We start from the raw sequence: 20499 nt of genomic DNA, 5'->3' as shown, positions 1-20499 counted from the left end.
CAAATAAAAATCATACTGACTGTAAGGAAGTACTTAGCTGACATAAAATTCTAGTTTCTGACGGTTCTTTTTCTACTGCTTATTTACAGTTTAATGTTACATCCTTGACTACTATGAGATCACATTAAACTCTTACTCGCGTAATATCTTGAACTGTTTAAAGTCTTGAAATAAATTCTAGACTGAACACATTCTAAATTTAACTTTTCTGCATTAAATCCCGGGAATGACGCTGTTTTTGACGTTGTCAACTCCCGAGCTCACATTGTACCCTTCTACTATGGGTATTTATCTTGTGACTTTAACCTAGCTGTCTGGCAATTAAGGATTTTCTCTTCTTTAAAAATGTCAGTGCGTGTTTTTTTCACGCTGCCAACATCGTGCTGTGCTTGGAGATTCTTGAAATTAAGATTCTCTAACTATACTTGTACTGAAAATTATTCCGACTTAAAGTATGGTGAGAATTTATCGATCGAATTTACTTGATCGAGACATGAACTTAACATGAAATCTGTTACAGAATTTAGGAATATAGATATTAATTCCTTAAATCCTTCATTCACAATATAACATAATATTTTCTAGGAAAATCCTTGGCTTAAATAAATAAATTATATTATTTAAAGTATAGGATTTTCTCAGTCATTACAATTATAAATTCGTTATATTTTTTTAAATTTTTTATAAATCATGCTCGGGTTAGGCCGATTCGGCCCGGCCCAAAATTGCCCGGCCCTTGGCCCGTCAGGCCTTAGGGCCGGGCTGAGCCTATATAAAATTATTCAGGGCAGGACCAGGCCGGCCCGAACTACCCTTTCGGGCCGTCGGGCCTGGGGCGGCCCGAATTTTCAGCTCTATTCCTTTAGTATTACCTTTCCCTTTTTTTTTTTTTTTTTTTTTTAATGAATTTTTAAACTCTCTTTTGTTTTTCCTTTCCCTTTTTTTTTTTTTTTTTTTTTCTAATGAATTGTTAAACTCTTTCTTTATTGTGTATGTATCATTTTGCTTGGTTCGGTGGTTCAAGCAAATTCTATGGTACTGACTTCTTTTATATGTTGAATGATGCAATAAAGAAATGCTGGGATTCTAATTTTGTTCTTGTATACATTATCAAACTTGTGAGACGCGCGCAATAGTGAATTTTCTGGGGCTTTTTGTTTTGTTTTGTTTTGTTTTTTTTTTTTTGAGATAAAGTAGCATATGTGCAGATATCTAATCCTATGGCTAATGTCATATTTAGCTAGGCTTTGTTAGAAAATCCATGAATGTAATGTGTGGAAAAAAAAAAATGAAAGATTGAAAAAATTCAAAAGGAGATTACCAAATCCAGAGAAATAGTGTTTAGTGTTGAAAGCTTGAAACGAGTTGCAAATTACGCTTCCACGAGAAAGTAGTTATTTGTCGTACTTTTAAATTTTTGTCATTTTCCGTATGTATTAGTACTACCATCAGATTCCTAGTGAAGCCGTAGAATGTGTACTCCTCCACCAGCAAGATATAAATTAATAATAATAATAAAAGGGACGTGTACTCGTGTTTATACGATGTTGTCGTTTTTTGTTAATATTATTTTTTTATTAGTACGTAGTTGTCGTTTTTGTTTTTGGGTAGAGATAACAAAGGGAGGAGAGAGTGGTAACGTGGCTATACTTAAAACTGCAGAAACTCCGTTGGCATTTAAGCAGCAACCCAAAATGCAAAAGTAATGAAAAAAGTTGTTTATTCAATGAGCTCATCAACAATCTCCAGTAATTATTAAATTCTTGGTGTTTCGATATGGCATCAATTACGTGCAATATTATCCCAAATACTAGATATCAAATTTACGGCCAATTATCACCTCTTTATCACAACCCCAAGTCATCATTCATTAATAATATTGATGGAAGGAAAACCGTCTTGGCGCGATATTCAAACGTTCAAGAGCCTTCTTCAACTGGCGCTGTTGGACTGGCTGTCAAACAAAACGACTCTTTCCCAGGTCAGGTTAATTAATTAGTTTCTCTTTCTTAATTAGGATGTTATTCCAGCTTCACTATTATTTCTGTTTAAAAGGAATTAGTCTTACAAAATTTAAAAATAGCCTTAGTTGTAATGTGTCTTGTATAGCTGTTTCTGTAAATAATAACTACATTTTTTTTTTCTTTGAATAATTTGATGATGTATAATCCCACTTATGAAGCAAAAATTGCACTCTCAATTGTCCATGTCTCTTGTTCCCAAAGTTCTCTTTTTGAACAATGGAGTCTTTTTTTTTTTTTTTCTCCTTTGGTAGCTTTTGATTGTCCTTAATTGCTTTTTGATCCATGTGTTTTCTTTTTTATTTATTCACTTTCTTTTTCTCCATTTGTTCATGGTTGAAATGTTTGCCAATGGCCCATATATATCCAATTATGAACTTGAAAAGGAAAAAAAAAAGTGTGCAGGGAAGGCAGAGGCTGATGTGGTAGTGATTGGGAGCGGAATTGGGGGACTATGCTGTGCTGGACTTCTAGCAAGGTACCAACAAGATGTTATTGTTTTAGAAAGCCATGACATACCAGGAGGAGCTGCACACTCTTTCGAGATTAAAGGCTACAAATTCGACTCCGGTCCCTCTTTGTTCTCTGGCTTTCAATCAAGGGGTCTTCAAGCCAATCCTCTTGCCCAAGTAACTTATTTAACTTGTTCCTTTTCTTGCCAATATTTCATTCATTGGTATTAAATCTAAATAATTTGGAGTAAAACATTTTCAGGTTCTAGATGCGCTTGGTGAGAGAATTCCTTGTGCCACTTATGATTCATGGATGGTCTACGTTCCAGAAGGCGAGTTCTTGTCGCGCATTGGCCCCACGGAGTTCTTCAAGGTGGAAAATTCTGGTCTCCCTACGCATGTCAAATTGTTTAACCCATTCTTATCATTTTTTTTTCTCAAGGAGCTTTTTTGTAGATTGCACAATGCGTGTTGCTAGATTTAAAAAAAAAAAATGAAATTTTCAGTTGGATTTTTTATTTCCGCTCTTTCAGGACCTTGAGAAACATGCAAGTCCAAATGCTGTTCTAGAATGGCAAAAGCTGCTGGTGAGTATCGTTACCTAACCAATCTTTCTGTCAATGCTTAATGTATAAGGATTTTTTTTTTCTTTTTCTTGTATCAAAATATTTCCTAACAAGGTTCATCTCCTATTTTACTGTTTATCCCTTGAAGTTGTGATTAGATGAATTAGCTCTTAGATTCTAAAATAGGAGAGAAATAAAGAACTGTCTTTGACATTCATGAGTTGGAAAGTCCTGATTAGCAGATGCAGATTGGTTAATCTCTTGGAATTTTTGCATCAGTATAATTATTCTAAATTAAAATGTATAGACTTTTTCATATAGTCCTCCTTACATGTTGCTTCACTATGCCTCATGTGCAAGATGCAACTCTTCAACAGGATGCAGTTCTTCCACTGTCAGCGGCTGCGATGGCTCTGCCTCCTCTGGCCATTAGAGGTGACTTAGGAGTCCTTTCAACTGCTGCAGTCAGATACACCCCCTCACTCCTTAAATCTTTCCTCCAAATGGGACCCCAGGTATGAGCGGATCTACTTATATTTCGGTGGGGGCACATATTTTTATGTAGATTCTAGTCAACCAACAAGAAAAATTAATATTTTGATCCCACTTAATAATAGAAAATTATAACTATGCTCCTATTTAGTAATAATCTTATGTTTTCTTTATTGTGTCGCTTGTAAAAGATTTTATGGCTACACTATTGTTTCCAGGGAGCTCTTGGCGCGACAAAGCTGCTACGACCGTTCTCAGAAATTGTCAACTCGTTGGGATTGAAAGACCCCTTTATAAGGAATTGGGTGGACTTGTTGTCCTTCTTGCTTGCTGGGGTGAAATCTAATGGTATACTCTCAGCAGAGATGGTAACTATTGTGGATTTAAGTTCTAAAAATGTTCTTCAAACTTTTGTGTTTGTATTTGGCAAGTGTGTTGAATTATAGAACCTATCACATTCACCTTTTTTTTTTAAATTTATTTTCTATTCCAAGTACTACATGGGTTAATCAGGGCTTTTAAGCCCCAAATCAGTTGCTCTCTATTTGATGCACATTTTTAAATACTTTTTGACTTTTATTATCTGCTTCTTCATTAAATAAATCTAGCAACTTGGGGTCATTGACAATGAGAATTTAAAGTGTATTTGCCTTAAAACTTGTTCGATCTTAAAGTGTATATGCCTTAATGTTAAAGTTTTAGTACAAAAATGGAAAAAGGAAATAGTTGCAGTTCTTCTGTGAACATTATTTGGTGTTAGTAGTTGTTGTGGTTGTCATCTATCTTTTTTTTGTTTTTTTTTTGTTTTTGTTTTTTGTTTAAACGTTTCCCTCTTTCAACTGCATATTTCAATTGTGAAGTATTGTCACCGATGAAAATTCGGATAACAAACACTACACTGTTTGTTCTTCCTTTCTTTTCAGATTTACATGTTTGCAGAGTGGTACAAGCCAGGTTGCTGCCTTGAGTACCCTCTCCATGGAAGTGCGGCTGTTGTTGATGCTCTTGTAAGGGGATTGCAGAAGTTTGGGGGACAACTTTCTCTGCGAAGCCATGTAGATAAAGTCGTCGTTGAAAATGGCCGAGCAACTGGGGTCAAGCTAAGAAGCGGTCAAGTAAGTAATGTTGATTCTACTCTCACAGACCATTCCTTTTTATTCTAACATTTGGAGAAACAAATATTCTGCAGTTCATACGTGCTAAAAAGGCTGTTGTCAGTAATGCATCCATGTGGGACACTCTAAAACTATTGCCTAGAGATGTTCTTCCTAAGTCATACGTAGATGGCGTGAACGCGACCCCACAATGTGACTCATTCATGCATCTCCATTTGGGCTTTGATTCAGAGGTGAGTAATCAAAGAAACTGAACTTTGAGTGATGTGACCATTAGAGTATATGCCACTCAAAGAAATTGTGTTTGAAATATGAAATATCAAGCAGGGAATAAGAGATGACTTGGGGATTCATCATATTGTTGTAAATGATTGGAATAGAGGAGTAGATGCTGATCAGAATGTCGTACTGATATCTGTACCTAGCGTACTGAGTCCTGACCTTGCGCCACCTGGGAAACATGTGCTGCACGCTTATCTGCCAGGAACTGAGCCTTATGAACTTTGGAAAGGACTTGATCGGCGCAGTGCTGAATACAAAAATCTTAAATCCAAAAGATCGGAGGTATGCAGATATGTTTAACGACATTTTTTTCGTGTCAATTTCATTTGTTGTCACTGATGGAACCATTATAAACATTGTGCACAAACACAATTTAAGTTATCGTAAGAAGCTAGAATTTTAATTAACTTCTACTTTTACTTAGCAAAAGTAGTACTGTCTTTCAAAAGCACAACAATCTTATAAAAAGACCTTAGACACCACAAATATGGTGTTTAAAATAAGATTGAAAATTAACTTTATTGTTTAAACCTTGATACTACTGCTTGAATTAGACATATTCCATCAAACTTTTATCTAGTCTACTTTTTCTCAAGCATTTTGGTTTATTCATTTGCTAAGTTAGGTTATGTGGCGGGCAGCGGAACGTGCACTTGGTCCAGGGTTTAGCCGTGAAAAGTGCGAGGTCAAGCTGGTTGGATCTCCATTGACACATGAAAGGTTTCTTAGAAGACACAGAGGAACATATGGGCCAGCCATTGAAGCTGGTAAAGGCTCCTTTCCTGGACATTCAACTCCCATCCCACAACTTTACTGTTGTGGGGATTCTACTTTTCCTGGCATTGGAGTCCCTGCAGTTGCTGCTAGTGGCGCCATTGTTGCCAATTCACTCGTTTCCGTGTCTCAACACTCCCAACTTCTCGATGCCATTGGAATCTGAAGTGCACGTTATAATCTTTTGTTTTTTGAATTTGAAGACAGAGAAATTTGAATTCTGGACCCCAACGTAAGAGATAGGTGCATAATTATCACTAAGCTTGAAATTATTCAATCTTTCCATTCCATTTTCTATTCAACTGTGAAATTGTATTCGGTACATTTGTTCAAATGGAAATCATAAGGATGCTCTGTCCAACAATCTAGCATCATTTTTCAGCATAGTAAGATCTCATATAGGCCTGCTTTAACATTTTTATTACTTCTTTACTTCTTTTCTATTTTAGTTGGTTTAGTCCACTATTTTTATATGTTTAGTGTTTGTATTGGCACCGACCTAGTATTAGGCTTTGCAATTTTTATAAAACCGAAAGGCTGGAAAGGAATAGTAGTAAAGATTTAAGGGCATGCATGCACATATAGGCTGAGGTTTAGGACCACCAAATGGCAATGGCATGGCCCTAATCATCATGATAACCAACAAGCTATTTTGTTCAACATTTTTGGCCTTTGCATGTGACGCGTGCACAATAAAGTTCAACAAACCCAATTGCCCAAAAATGAAGCGGGTCCCATTGTATGATGCTAAAAATCTGGTACTTCTTTTTTTTTTCCCCCCCTTCTTATTTAATGAAATATGAAATGGTCTCCCTAAAAAATCATCGCTATTTCTCATTTCAAGGTCAACATTCAAAACCCAGTTATTGTATTGCATTGCTATCCACGATCATTTGAATATTGATGCGCTTGCCTCCAATGGTACCTTCTTTTTTCTTTTTTTCTTTTAGAATGAATCCAACTGTCCAATGGTTCTTTTTCATCTGAACTTCCTCACCAAAATGAATTGAATTTATATATGAATGACGAAATATTGAAGTTTGTTGGGATAAGTATTTGGATATTTGGCTATTTGGCCCAATAGAGATGACATTAAGTGATTAAATGCTATGTTTAGTAGGAGGAAGGAGAGAAAATAGAATATAAAGGAAATTTGGAGCTGATGAAAAGAAAATTGTTTTTTTCTTATTTGGTATAAGAAGAAGGAAAAAAATTGTATTTACCTTCACTTATTTGGTGTCATGAGTTGAATTGGGTATTACAGGAAGGAAAGATAAATTTTTATTGGTAAATTACTATTTTACTCATGAATAGTATTTACAAAAAAGTTTTCCATATAAGAAACATTACAACATGCACAATAACCAAATAAAAGACATATATGCTTAAGTAGTCAGTAAAGGTGTATGGGGAATAGTACTTTTCTAAGGGAAAATAATAAATAAAGTGAAAAAAAAAATTATAAACCAATCTTTTAAAAATATATATGTGTGTAAATTAAAATAAAGTCAATGGGCAAAATTGTAATTCAAGACAAAGTAGATGAACAGTCCATTTTCCACTCTATAATCCGGCCTAGTTGGAAATGAACTAAAAATCCATCCTACTTTTCCTTCAACCCTACCAAACAACCAGGAATTTTCCCTTCCATGGCCCCACAAGATGTATGTGCATCATATTGGACTGATCCTGATGACGTGGCAGAAGGCCAGTCAATTTTAGTGGGTCCCATGTGATACCACTTGCCAGTGGATATCAACGCCTACGTTTGCATGTTGGAAGGATTATAATTATTAATTTTTATGAGGATGCTTGTGGTTGTGGTTTTAAGTTTTAACAACCGTTTACGCTCGGATGAGGACAAGTGGCGTTCTCTTATTCGATACACAATAAACCGTCATCATCCTCATGCAAAGAGGTGGTAGCTATCCTTCTCTTTCATAAATTCTTTTTCTTTTTTCTTTTTTTAAAAAACTGATAAAAGCATTACACCCCCTTTTAAGAAGGGCAACATTATCTACTGAATACTGATTTCATTATTTAAAAATATTATAAAGAGCCTTATCTTTTGATTTTTTTGTGTTTCCTAAAATACCCCACTTAAGACTAGTTCGATTTTCCAACGCGTCTCGATTGTTTTGGTATTGATACATAATTTATACGTGGTACATAATGTAGGGATATTATGACATATTTATTATGTTTAAAGTTAATTTGACTTTAAGGAGACGTTTGCTTCATGGATTAGAACCATGTGATTAGAATTATTTTTTATTTACGTGTATTTTTTATGAAAAAAAATATTATAGCGAACCACGAACCATAATTCGAATCAAAAAACGAATCTAGGTACCAAACATCCCTTAAAAGTTGATGTAATTCAAAAACTATATTTTTTTGAATAAATTAAAAATTATAATTGTTAAAGGAAAGAAATTAAACAACATTAGAAAATTTTAAAAAATAATAATTTATTATTATTTTTTTGATACGCATGAGAACAAACAGACTAATTTATTCTTATTTTTATGTGTCACGTATTATTTTTGTTATACTGAAAGGAAGATTTCGTTTTAGTAAAAAAAAAAAAAAAATCGACTGACACATTTTTATTAGGACTATAACTCAAAGGTATCTTTATAATTAATCTTTAATAAGATAAAAGAAAATACATAACAAAGAAGAAAAATACTCCGACCACTGATGCTAATAAGTCACTAGTAACGGTCTCTCAAGGTTGAATGGAAGGTCATTAGGGGGAAAAAGGAAAAAAAAAAACGACGACGACATTCTGAAATCGGCGCATGAAGAAAATATAAATATAAATATAAATAAAGTTATAAAAGTAGCCTAAAGTATCTGGTGCTGAGCAGAGAGAAGAGAGAGAGTAATAAAGATGAAAAGAAAGTTAAAGATTTTTTTATTTAAATTTTTAATTTAAATTAAAATGTATTTTTATGTGAGAATTTTTTATTATAAAAAAATTAAATATAATTTTTATAAAATTTTTTAATTATAATAAAAATTAAAATTAATAATTAAAATTAATAAAATGAACGTTGAAAAAAAAAGCACTAGACTGTTTAATTCCATCTAAACAAAATTATCAGTTCCCATACCACAAACTGAAACTGCTATTTAGATTTGCTCTCTCTCCCTCTCTTTCCTTTTTATTTATTTATGGTTTTGTTTGCTCAAACAAAATAGATAAAAAATAGTACTAATAACAATAAGAAAAACAAAATATCAGTAGCTAGTAGTTATTAGTTTCACTTCACGATTTTCGATCAATCAATCGTTGTTGTTGTTGAAATTCCAAGCTTTGCTAAAATGCGCCGGCTCCTCTTCCAAGCCTCTCACGAGTACTTTCAGGTTCCAAGAATTTCCCCACGATCTGTTTCTGTCTTTGATTCGAAAGAATTTTAATCGTTCGTTTCATGCTTTTTTTGTCAAATTATTTCCGTCCTTTTCTTTTTCCGGTGATTAGATTTTCTTTTTCTTTTATGTGATGATTATTGATTTTTGAAAATGATCGAGGGTGGAAAAAAAAAACGATAATTTCCCAGCAATTCAAGAGTAGATCTGAGCAAATTTTGATTTTTCTAATGGTGTGAGATTTTTGTAATTTCTGCGAAGTTGTTCGGAGAGATTCTCTTTCCGAAACTTGTGTATTAGAGAGAGAGAGAGAGGAAATTTATGTGAATTTTCAGACGATGGGTTTGTAGAACTTCCATTATTTCAGTTTTTAGAGTTGTTGTTGTAGTGGGAATCCATTTAATTTCAGTTATAGGTTGTAGATTCTGCCGGAATTTACCACAGAGAGAGAGAGAGAGAGAGAGAGGAAACTTGGTGTGTAAACTTCCATTCCTTTAATTTCCAGAAAATTTAGAGTTTTTGACTTCTGTTGTGGTAGGACCCTATTTAATTTTCAGTTCTAGGTTGCTGATTTAGCTTATTAATTTCCCCTTTAAAAGCTTTTGTATCCTCTATTTTCCTTTACGTTAATCACTCTTCAATGTACTAGATACAAGTATCTTTATAGTTATTTCAGATTTTTGTTGTCGCTAGTTTTTTTTTTTGCCCCCTCAAGAATTATATGTATAAAACTTCCTACTTTGCTTTTCATTCATACAATGACTGGATAAACTACCTTCCATGTATTCTTCTTTTCCCGTTTCTTTAGTTTTTCTGTAATAGCCTATGGAGAGATGGGTGTCGGAAGAAACCCGACAACAAATTATGCATGTGATTATGAATCTACATCTGTTGTCTAATTGCTTTATCTGGCTTACACATGTTGTCTTACCATTTTCTCTTACTTCTATTTTCTATATGTGATCCATGTATATTTTACATTTTGATTTCTGTTTCTGATGTTAGAATTTTTATTAATTCTCATTAGGAAGATAGGTGCTTGGATGGAATGCGCAACCAAAGTACGAAACATTACAAGGTTAGCGAATACTAGCATCTGCAATATACACTTAACGCACCTATGGCGTCTGCTAGCCTAGGAAATGGGGGAGTGGGCAGTTCCAGGTCCATTAATGGTTTCAAGAGTTCATCTAGTTCAGTTGACTGGTTGGGGAGGGAAATGCTGGAGATGAGATTGCGGGACAACTCTGATCATGACGAGGACAGAGTAAGAAATCTGCATGCTTTAGTTTTTACCACTTTGCCTTTTGCCTCATAAAACTTTTTCTGTTTCCTCTCAGTTGTTGCAAGTTGCGTTTATATCATGTGATGAGCAATCCATTAGCTAAGCTCTACAACGTTTTGATCTCTTCTAGGGAACTTTCCCTGATTGTGAAATGATAGTCTGTGTTGGTTGTTTATGCCCCTTGCTATTTTATATACTGTAGGATAGCGAACAGGATATTATTGATGGTGTGGGTGCCGAAACAGGGCGTGTAATAAGAACAACTGTAGGTGGTCGAAATGGGCAATCGAGACAGGTTGGTAGAGATCTATGTGGCGTAATCAAATCTGATGAGATTATGTGATTTTAGTTGGTTCGGTACTTATTCTATACATCACATCTTTTGGGTTCCAGACGATCAGCTATATTGCAGAACATGTGGTTGGAACTGGTTCCTTCGGTGTTGTTTTCCAAGTAGGTAGAACCGTATTTAATAGTTTGATTTTTGAGTCTATGTCAACTTTATTTGCCCAAAAATTTTATGTTGCGTGATGTATACTTCTTTCCCAGGCAAAATGTAGAGAAACTGGGGAGATTGTTGCCATCAAGAAGGTCCTCCAAGACAAGCGCTACAAAAACAGGGAATTGCAGATTATGCAGATGTTGGATCATCCAAATATCGTTGCATTAAAGCACTGCTTTTTCTCAACAACGGATAAAGAAGAGCTTTACCTGAACCTTGTCCTTGAATATGTTCCTGAAACTGTTCACAAGGTTGCAAGAAACTATAGCAGGATAAACCAACGGATGCCCCTGATATACGTTAAACTTTACACCTATCAGGTACAAAATAACCTCTCTCTCTCTCTCTCTCTCTCCTGTGTCTTTTCTCTGTGTGATTGATCATATGTATATTAGAACTCCTTTTTACTTGACCCTTGGGCCTTGTAGTTATGAAATTATATCAGATGTTGCCACTGTGAAAACTTGAGTTGATTAAGATTATTTTGAAGAATAAAATGTGATCTCTGATTATAGTATTCTTTTATCACAAAAATTACTAATCAAATTGTAAGTTTCCAAATGAAATTTAAAAGTTGATATGAAGTATTTCACGAAGGATACGTATTCCATTTTTGTTTCTTTAATTCCTTAGTTGATAGCCATGGCATTCAAAGTTCAATCCATTTACCTTTTCTTTATCAATTCCTTTTTTCGGGTGCAGATATGCAGGGCACTTGCTTATATCCATAATTGCATTGGAATTTGTCACCGGGATATCAAGCCTCACAACTTACTTGTAAGTTTCTTTTCCCGGAGCATAAGACTCGTTTGATTAGAGTCATCCTATATACAGCTATATGTCTTTAATGCTTGTGTACACAAGGAAAATGACTGCAAGAGGGGAAATTGACCGCATTAGTGTTAAAACTATCCACAATAGAATTATTATATTCACAAAATTCGGGATAAGCAACATAAAATTTTGATGTGAGAATACACTTGGGATGTATCTTTCATGGTGAGTTTACTTTTTACTTTTAATATGTCTGTAAAATTCTTGAAAATAACAATGTGCACAATTTTTTGAGGCATATGCCTCTGCTGAATGCATCTACAATTTCTATAGGCATAGATGAATTAGAGCCTTGTTGATTTAATCTAGTCCAATATGAAGAGATGGACTAGTGAATTTTCTAGTTTTCCTATAGAAAGTCTTTTTGTGGTCAACTTGGGTTAGTGGAAGGTGGTTAAGCTAATGTTATCCCAATAGAAAGAGAAACTCTTTGCAAAATCAAATCAAATTGTACACGACAGTCATGTTTTGTTCTTCTAGATATCTGCTTTATTATCAATTTTTTTCCTTCCATGTGTCAATTTCTAATAGTAGATGTCAATGTCCAGGTAAATCCCCACACTCATCAGTTGAAACTTTGTGATTTTGGAAGTGCCAAAGTGTTGGTGAGTATATATGTTATGCAACTAGCATATTGAAGAGTTCATCTAGCCTTTTTTCTCCAGTTGGATCCTATTTCTTTAACTGGGGAAATAAAAACAAAGAAAAGATTTTTAGTCCCTTTTCCATGTTATCAGGTAAAAGGGGAACCAAATGTTTCTTACATCTGCTCAAGGTATTACCGAGCTCCAGAGCTTATATTTGGTGCTACAGAATATACGACGGCTATAGATATTTGGTCGACAGGTTGTGTAATGGCTGAACTACTACTTGGACAGGTGGCTTCATACTCAAATTACTTCTCATGATGTCTTTCTGTCTTCGATTATTAACACTTTCATTCAAACTTGTCTTCCAGCCTTTGTTTCCTGGTGACAGTGGAGTTGATCAACTAGTTGAGATCATTAAGGTGGGGCATCAATCTGTTTATATGTCTTTTATGAAATTGTTTTTTCCATGCGTAATTGCTTATCTATAGTTCTGGTTAGATTAGGATAAAAGGTTTATCTATGCCTGGGTTGAATCTGGTCGTACCTTTGACCTTGCTTACTGGTAGCTAGAACTTCTTTTGATTAAATTTGGCAAGTGTTTTCCTTTTTTTGGGGGCTTACATTTGTTTCCATATTGGGTTATGTTGAAGGTTTTGGGAACGCCAACAAGAGAAGAGATAAAGTGCATGAATCCAAACTATACCGAATTTAAGTTCCCACAGATAAAACCCCATCCATGGCATAAGGTATGCGCCCCACTCTCTCTCTCTCTCTCTCTCTCTCTCTCTCTCTCTCTCTCTCTCGTCCATTGACAAGGCATGTCCTTTCTTTTCCTCATTAAACATTATGTATATGGCTTAGATCAGCCTACAACCGTTCCTAGCCAATATCGGCTCTGTTGGTTTAATTCTCTGGTTACTTATGATTCAATAGGTCTTCCAAAAACGTCTACCCCCAGAAGCAGTCGATCTCGTATGTCGGTTTTTCCAGTATTCCCCTAATTTGCGCTGTACTGCTGTAAGTGTGACTTCAATTACTCTGGTTGCTCTAATGGAAATATTGTATGATAGCTCACGTTTTCTCCTCCCATTTGTCTCTCGGATAATTCAGTTGGAAGCTTGCATTCATCCGTTCTTTGATGAATTAAGGGACCCTAATACTCGCCTTCCTAATGGCCGCCCTCTTCCTCCATTGTTCAATTTCAAATCTCAGGGTAAGTCCGTTTTTTATATTAGTAATTTTTTATTGTTGTCTTGCTCGTTCTTTTGGACAATGATGACTCTACCCCTCCATGTTTCTATCATCCATAGAGCATCAAAGAGAAAAGAATAGCCTTCAATTAAGAAACACAATAGAAAGGGTACGAGAGTGATGTGGAGATCTTTTGCACTCACTGCGTGTAGTCAGTTCCCATTAGGTGTTGGGCAATACTTTATACAATGATGAATATACATGTTTATTATAAATATAGTATTTGAGATTTTAGCAAATAGAAACCATAGCATTGATTAAAAGCAGGCCATTTTTTTTTCTGATGTCGTAAAAGCAAGCTTTTACATAATACTTGTTTTCCTCAAATTAGGACTTCGACATATTTCAGATTTGTAGAGAGATTGAAATGAGAGAAAAGATATACAAACCTAACTTTTTAAAACTAGTAACAAGATTGTGTTTGTGTAGCGTATCTTTTAGTCACTTGTATTTGATTTTACTTTTGTTCTCATGCTTCTTAATGTTATTTTCTATTCTTAATAGAGCTATCAGGCATTCCACCGGACGTCGTAAATCGGCTAATTCCAGAGCATGCTCGCAAACAGAACTTGTTCATGGCTTTGCATACCTAGCCTTTGCAAATTCCTGTGATCTTTCTTGGTTCTGAATCTGGTATTGCACCAGTAGCTGTAGAATCTTCTCCCTTCTCATTTGTGCAATGTGAGAAGAGAAGTATAAAGTCTCGTGTATGTTTACGTTACACAGTATAAACTCTAAACCTAAATCCTAAAACTTGGTGAAGACAAGACATGAAAATATGCTGCAACCCTTACTCATAGTGCTAGTTGTGAACTTATACGTGAAATTTTATTTTTAAAATGTATTTGTACATATTACTGGTAAATTGCCATCAACTCATCAAGAGTTGAAATCCGGTTGATGCAGCACTTTGTGACAGTGAATTAGAGGAATAGCGCTTTTAGATAGATAGCATTCATCCATACCATTTTTGTGGAAGGTTTAAGCTTAATTTACACACAAAAGTGGTATGGATGAATGATTAAACTTTAAAATTGGTATTTAGCCTAATTGACTCCACCGTTTCGGTTGTCATATTCTGAAGGAAACGTTGCATTTTGTCTATGGATGTTGCTATGTTGTTTGCTCTATATTGCTGTCGTCCCCGGTTTTTTTAGTGTCAAACTGTTGTTTTGTTTTCTTAAAGTGCCTGGTCTTGGCAGGTTTTACTTTTCCCAGAACGTTTCAATCAATATTCTTCATGTAATTTCCAGATTTCTCCCTAATATCCAAATCCTTTCTTGATTTATCTTGCTTCTACGTCAAAGATTTCGGGCTTGCTTGGCATTTCTTTTAGGGCTTTAAAAGGGAATTGTTACGGGTTTTAAGTTTGGATTGACATATGTCAAGCATATAAACTCTTAAAAAGAATATGAGAATCACGTCATCACACTATATATAGAATACTAAATATACTTTTAAGATACCGGTAAGTCTCCGATTACGATACCAGTATCCAACTAAGATACCTGTTGGTATCCAACTGAGATACCTGAAGGTATTCGGCGGACAACTGTTAGTTTGGCGGCAGTAGTCACACAGTTACCAACCATTGACACCAACTGTGTCACTAGTATTTAGTTAAGATACCAGTTAGTATCTGTCAAGATACCAATTAGTATCTGTCAAGATACTAGTTACCGTTTGTTAACTACTAAGTCACCGACAGGTAACCACTAAAATTGTTCGGAAACCACTATTATTGGCGGCCATCAACCGCAGAACACAATAACAACAATCAGAGGAAAAACAACAAAAATCTAAAAGGTCCATAATCATAACAACAACGATCAGAAGAAAAAACAACAAAAATCACAACTACAATCAGGAAAAAAAAAAAAATTCAGACCGTCAATCTCCCCGAGCGACGAAGATCTTTCTGACACCGAGGATTGTTAGTCTCCTTCACGCAGCCAACATGCGAAGATCTCTGGATCTTTGTCATCGTGACTGTGGAGATCTTCATATCTCCACCGTGATCCTAATCTATTTAAGGAGGGAAATGAGGGAAGAAACAAACCCTAATCTATTTAAGGCTATTTCAATCATTTTGTTATAATTCTTGCTAATAAATGTCGATCCAAATAGAAAATTTGTGTTATTGTGGAATTTGAGAAGATGTTCGTGGCATTTCTGGTAATCTCTAGAAGCTTGAGGAACTTGATCACATGTGAAATATTCTTAACATTAGATGTTTAGATGTGCGAAGATTATTATACAATGAGATCTCCCTCATAGTTGGGAATAATCTTCTTCTCCCTCACTGTCACCCATTCGACATGCATCATGCCCAGCCACGCCTCTTCTTGTTAGTAGCCGAATACTTTTGTTATCCTAGCGGGCTACCTTCACGATCGCAACATTTTACCTTCCTAACGAGGATTTTTTTTTTTTACTATTTAAAGATTATACGAGGTTTTTCAGTTGCACTAAGACTCATTCCAAAGGAAAAGTGTAAACACTGGGGGTTATTCTTTTACATTTTTAAGTTAGGGTGACTTGAATGGTGATTTTAAGTTGAGTTTGAGTTATACCTTGAGTTGAAGTTGTAGTTTGAGTTTGTGTTTAGATGTGCACATTTGAGTTATAATTTGAATTGAAAATCTTTTTGAGTTTGTGTTTGGATAGATCAAAACTTAAATTTGTATTTAGATAGTATTTTAATAAAAACTCATTAGTGATGAAAATTTTAATAGAGTATATGAGTGAGGTTTTATTCGTCTTTTTGTTGTGAATGTATAAAATCATTTCAATTAGAATTAAAACGAAAAAATTATAGCATTTTTAAAAATAAAAAAAATGTTATTCATTAATTTAAATTCGAGTTTATGAACTCAAATTAAAAGGAAAATTTAAACTCAAATTTAACCCCAAATTCAAATCCAAACTCAAATTTTATAAAGGAATAAGCACAACTTAAATTTGTTTTGAGTTTCCTTACAAAATAACAACTCTTGGAATTATTAGGGAACGACGGAGAAAATTTCTCCAGAACTAACCCAAAAACTAAGCACGTGTCACCATCACGCTCACAAGTCCTGTTTCTTTCTTCCTTTTGTGGGAAATCTTTTTGCCAAGAATTTTTTTTTTCTCGTTTTTCTTGTCCTCAATTTGTTCAGTCAACACGTCACCACTTTGTAGTAGCATAACACAAATAAATATTATTTTTTTAGAATGTTCTTATATTATTTTTTTCCCTTCTAATCTTGACCATGATCTTGGTTAATTTCTTTCTAGTTCAAATTTTTCGAGATTTATATGATCTTTAGACGTGGAAAAAGAATTTTCTTTTTCCCTTGATCATTTATATTCAAGACCTTGACGAAGATGTGAATTAATTGCATTAGTATATACCGTATTGTACGAAATATAAATTTTTTGGCTTGTGTCTTACTGTTTGGTTGCAGGGAAACTGGAGAGAAAGATGTAACGTTCAACGTTTTGTATTGTGGGATTTGTCACGCGGACGGACCTTCACATGGTTAAGAATGAATGGGGCACTTCTACCTATCCTCTCGTCTCTGGGCATGTGATATCTTTTTCTTTATTAATTAATAACAAGAAGATCGATCAATATTCATTTATTTTTGTAATTATTTAACTTAAAAAAGCTGCAGAAATTAAATTTAATTGTTAATTACCTAAAGATGTTTTGCGCTGGGACCACAGTTTATAGTCCTTTGTAAGTATTACGGCCTAGACAAGCTTGGCCAAGTGATGGTGGAAGACGTAATGAGAGTGCTTTACGTAATATAAACAGAATCTGACATATCTTTCTTTATTGTTAACCAATTAGATCAGATCTTTTAGGAGAGGAAAATCATAGCTAGCAAGCACATTAGCGTGATTTATGCTTAATTATTGTTTTTTAATTATTTATGCGGAATTATTATGATTATTATAAGTTTTCATCAAGCTAAAAGAATTATTGCTATTATAATATGCTAATACTCTTATCATAAAACATTGCTTGGTATTTCCAATATTACTTTTAACTAACTTTTCATCTATTACAGTTTGGTAGTTTTCAATTTCCTACATAGATACAAGTTACTTATACCGAAAATAAATAATGGTTTCATCTACTTACATAAATGATTCACAAAAGTAAGTTTCTTTTTAATTACCAAAATAGAAACAAGAAATATTTAGCAACCATGCTATTCCTTCCGACTTTTGTTTTCTACTGTCTAAATACTCAAATTTGTTTCATCTCCCACAAATTTCACCATAGACATTAGAAATTGTACTCGAAAATAACATCATTAAAGGTGAGAGCAACTTATAAAGGCAAATAAAAAGTACACTAGACAGAAAAATAATAAACACAGAAACAAACACGATGCAGAACATAAAACACATTGAACCTAAATTAAACACAGAAAACAAAAAATAAAATAAAAACATATTAGATTAAAAAAACCCAAAGCAATAAAACACAACAACGTCTTCTACTCCTCGCCGCTATAGTCGTTGTTGCTAGTGGTGTTATAATCATATATATAGTAGTTGCTGCTGGTGTTATTGTTACCGGTAGTATTGTAGTAGTCATAATAATTATTGTTAGTGTAGCCGCTATTATCACTACTGTTATTGTAGTCGTCAGGGTTCACTTTTCCCTTAGCTTGTTCAATTTTTTATGTAACTTCTTAAGTTGTTTCTTCGTTATATCTTCTTTTTTTTTTCGTTTATGTTCGTCTTTAAGTCTTTTTATCTCCAGGTCAATCTTTCTTGCTCATCAGTTACCTTCAGCAGGATCTGCCTTCTCCTTTAGCTTGTTCAATTTTTTCTATAGCTTTTTAAGTTATTTCTTCGCTATATCTTTCTTTTTTTATTGTCTCATTTCTGTTGGTCTTTAACTCTTTTTATCTCCAACTTCTTCAATCTCTCATCTGGATAGAGGCCTATTCCTCGCCAGGAATGGACAATTCTCTTCTTTTTACGGGGCAATCAATAGAGAGTCAGCTAAATGCATAGGTAAGCCCTTTTGACCCTTTAGGAGGAAAGCGAGTTAGCTGGTACGGGCAGACCCAGAAAGAAGAGAGGAGGGTTCACCACCAGTCAAGAAAGGATCGAAAAAGAAAAAAAAAGAGTCCGAATCCGTTAGGTTAGTTTCTTGATCCCGTACCGTAGGCTTCTTCAGGCGATGACGCAAGATCTAATTGTCCGGTATCACTCTAAAAAAAAAAGCATCGGCAAAGAGTGGAGGCTGGCTGGCAAAAGAAGGACCAACGATGATCAAGAAAGCGAAAGAACCAAGTGGGCTGTGATGATGTCAGAATTTGCACCTATTTGTATCTAGTTAGTGCTCAGTCTGCTAGTTTCTTTGATCTTTCTGTATTTTTTGTTGTCAAATGTGATGCTGTACCTGGTCGTTTAAATCAGATCTCTATTTTGGTACAACGAGGAGTTTACTATAGTCAGTGCAGTGAGATTTGTGAAACTTATCATGCCTTTATGCGTGCGCCCGGAAACATAGGCCAAGTGTTGAGCCCACTCTGGCTCAACCGCACCACCCGGGGTGCGAGCCACCCGAGAAGCAAGCTATTACATCGAGCGGCTGGAGCTGTAGGGAGCCGAGGAGCAAGGTGACACCCTTATCTGTTTACCAGAGTTGTTTGTACATATACATTATTTTCATTTTTTTTAAGACGAGAAAGAGTAAAAAATTCACAATGCATAAAACAACTCCTGGGAGCAAAGTAAGGAGCAGTCATTATCAAGTCCATTTCAAGTGAATAAACGAAATTTTCTTTTCCCAATAATAAAATCACAAAAGTTATGAGTGCGTTTGAAACCCGTTTCAAAATAATTTTATTCTCTGTATGAAAATAAAAATGAAAACGTTTTCATTCTCAGGCAGGAATCATTTCTAAAAATACATTTGGAAGTTTTATTCAAATATTATTTTCAATATAAGAAAAAACTGAAATTGCGTTTGGTTAAAAAACTAAAACTACTTTTGGTTTTATATTTTTAAAAACATATAATAGTATTTGAAATAATAAATTAAATAATTAATAAACTCCCTAATCAATACACTAATAATTACTATAATATATACATATCTCTTATATGTAAACATTTTGTACTTACTACTTATCAGTTGTCTTAACATAACATACGTAAATAATAACATATTAAGATATCAATTATTATACACACATATTATTAGTTAATTTATATATAAGAACATAGTAATTAGTATCAGCAATAAAATACTTCTCCTAAGCATGTTAACTACAAATATGTATTTATTTTTTAAAAATTACATTATAAATAACTAGTAAACAATTTAAAATAAGATTATTAGTGAATGATTAATTAAAAAAAAGTTTACTTAATGAATAATCTTAACTTATATTATTATCGTATATACGAATCTCATATTTTGATCCCTAAAATTAGTCATTTCATTAGGTGTATAGTTAACTCAAGAATAAAAAGTTTCAAGCCCCATTTGTCTTTAGCTACGAACTCAACTATCAGCTCTCTTAAGACACAAATTGATTCATGGCATTACATATTAAGCATTATAGTTTGTACTTAGTCCAAAAATAGGCCCTCCATCTTCTGCCAATTATTTTACTACCGTGTGTCTAACTCAACAACAACCGCCAAATTTAACTTATTTGGCTATAAGTGTGGGATTCTGTGAGCTTATAAGGACAGAAACATGTTCTAACTAATATTCAAACAACATAAGCAAAATGAAGAGAAATCAGGGAAAACTCAAAGAAAGAAGAAGGGTCCCAGCCCAATGTTCATTCATCAAAATCCCCCAGCTACGTACAGCCTCAGCACAAGGAAATAAAACCTAGAGGAATCAATCATTTAGTGAGACAAACGACTGACTTAACCCTTGGTCTGAAGCATTAAACGACCAGCAGCCAAAATAAGGAACGACAGGCCTCAGCTCAA

General features: G+C 34.3%; 2 protein-coding genes across 3 annotated transcripts; both read left to right on the top strand.

Moving 5' to 3' along the window:
• The first annotated feature begins 1695 nt into the window (after positions 1–1695).
• On the top strand, positions 1696–6080 carry LOC21396302 (prolycopene isomerase, chloroplastic). Of its 2 annotated transcripts, none has more exons than XM_010098132.2 (10): positions 1696–1981; positions 2427–2650; positions 2736–2846; positions 3007–3060; positions 3417–3554; positions 3750–3899; positions 4455–4646; positions 4721–4879; positions 4974–5210; positions 5554–6080. In XM_010098132.2, the coding sequence occupies exons 1-10, from the start codon at positions 1777–1779 to the stop codon at positions 5866–5868; spliced, it is 1785 nt and encodes a 594-aa protein (XP_010096434.1). In that variant the 5' UTR covers positions 1696–1776; the 3' UTR covers positions 5869–6080. The 2 variants fall into 2 exon arrangements, with proteins under 2 accessions (XP_010096434.1, XP_024021414.1); XM_024165646.1 differs by having other exon boundaries at positions 5550–5675.
• Positions 6081–8892: 2812 nt separating this feature from the next.
• LOC21396301 (shaggy-related protein kinase kappa) lies at positions 8893–14225 on the top strand. The gene is made up of 13 exons (XM_024165650.1): positions 8893–9074; positions 10105–10344; positions 10565–10657; positions 10756–10815; positions 10912–11184; positions 11567–11641; positions 12247–12303; positions 12436–12576; positions 12657–12707; positions 12939–13034; positions 13222–13305; positions 13399–13501; positions 14044–14225. Exons 2-13 carry the CDS (start codon positions 10198–10200, stop codon positions 14130–14132), a joined length of 1269 nt encoding a protein of 422 aa, XP_024021418.1. The 5' UTR covers positions 8893–9074; positions 10105–10197; the 3' UTR covers positions 14133–14225.
• The last annotated feature ends 6274 nt before the right edge of the window (positions 14226–20499 follow it).

Source organism: Morus notabilis, unplaced genomic scaffold (genome assembly GCF_000414095.1).
Source record: "Morus notabilis unplaced genomic scaffold, ASM41409v2 Scaffold1195, whole genome shotgun sequence".
Classification (NCBI taxonomy): Eukaryota; Viridiplantae; Streptophyta; class Magnoliopsida; order Rosales; family Moraceae; genus Morus; species Morus notabilis.
Note: the sequence above shows the minus strand (reverse complement) of the source record. Positions and strands in the feature narration are given on the sequence as shown.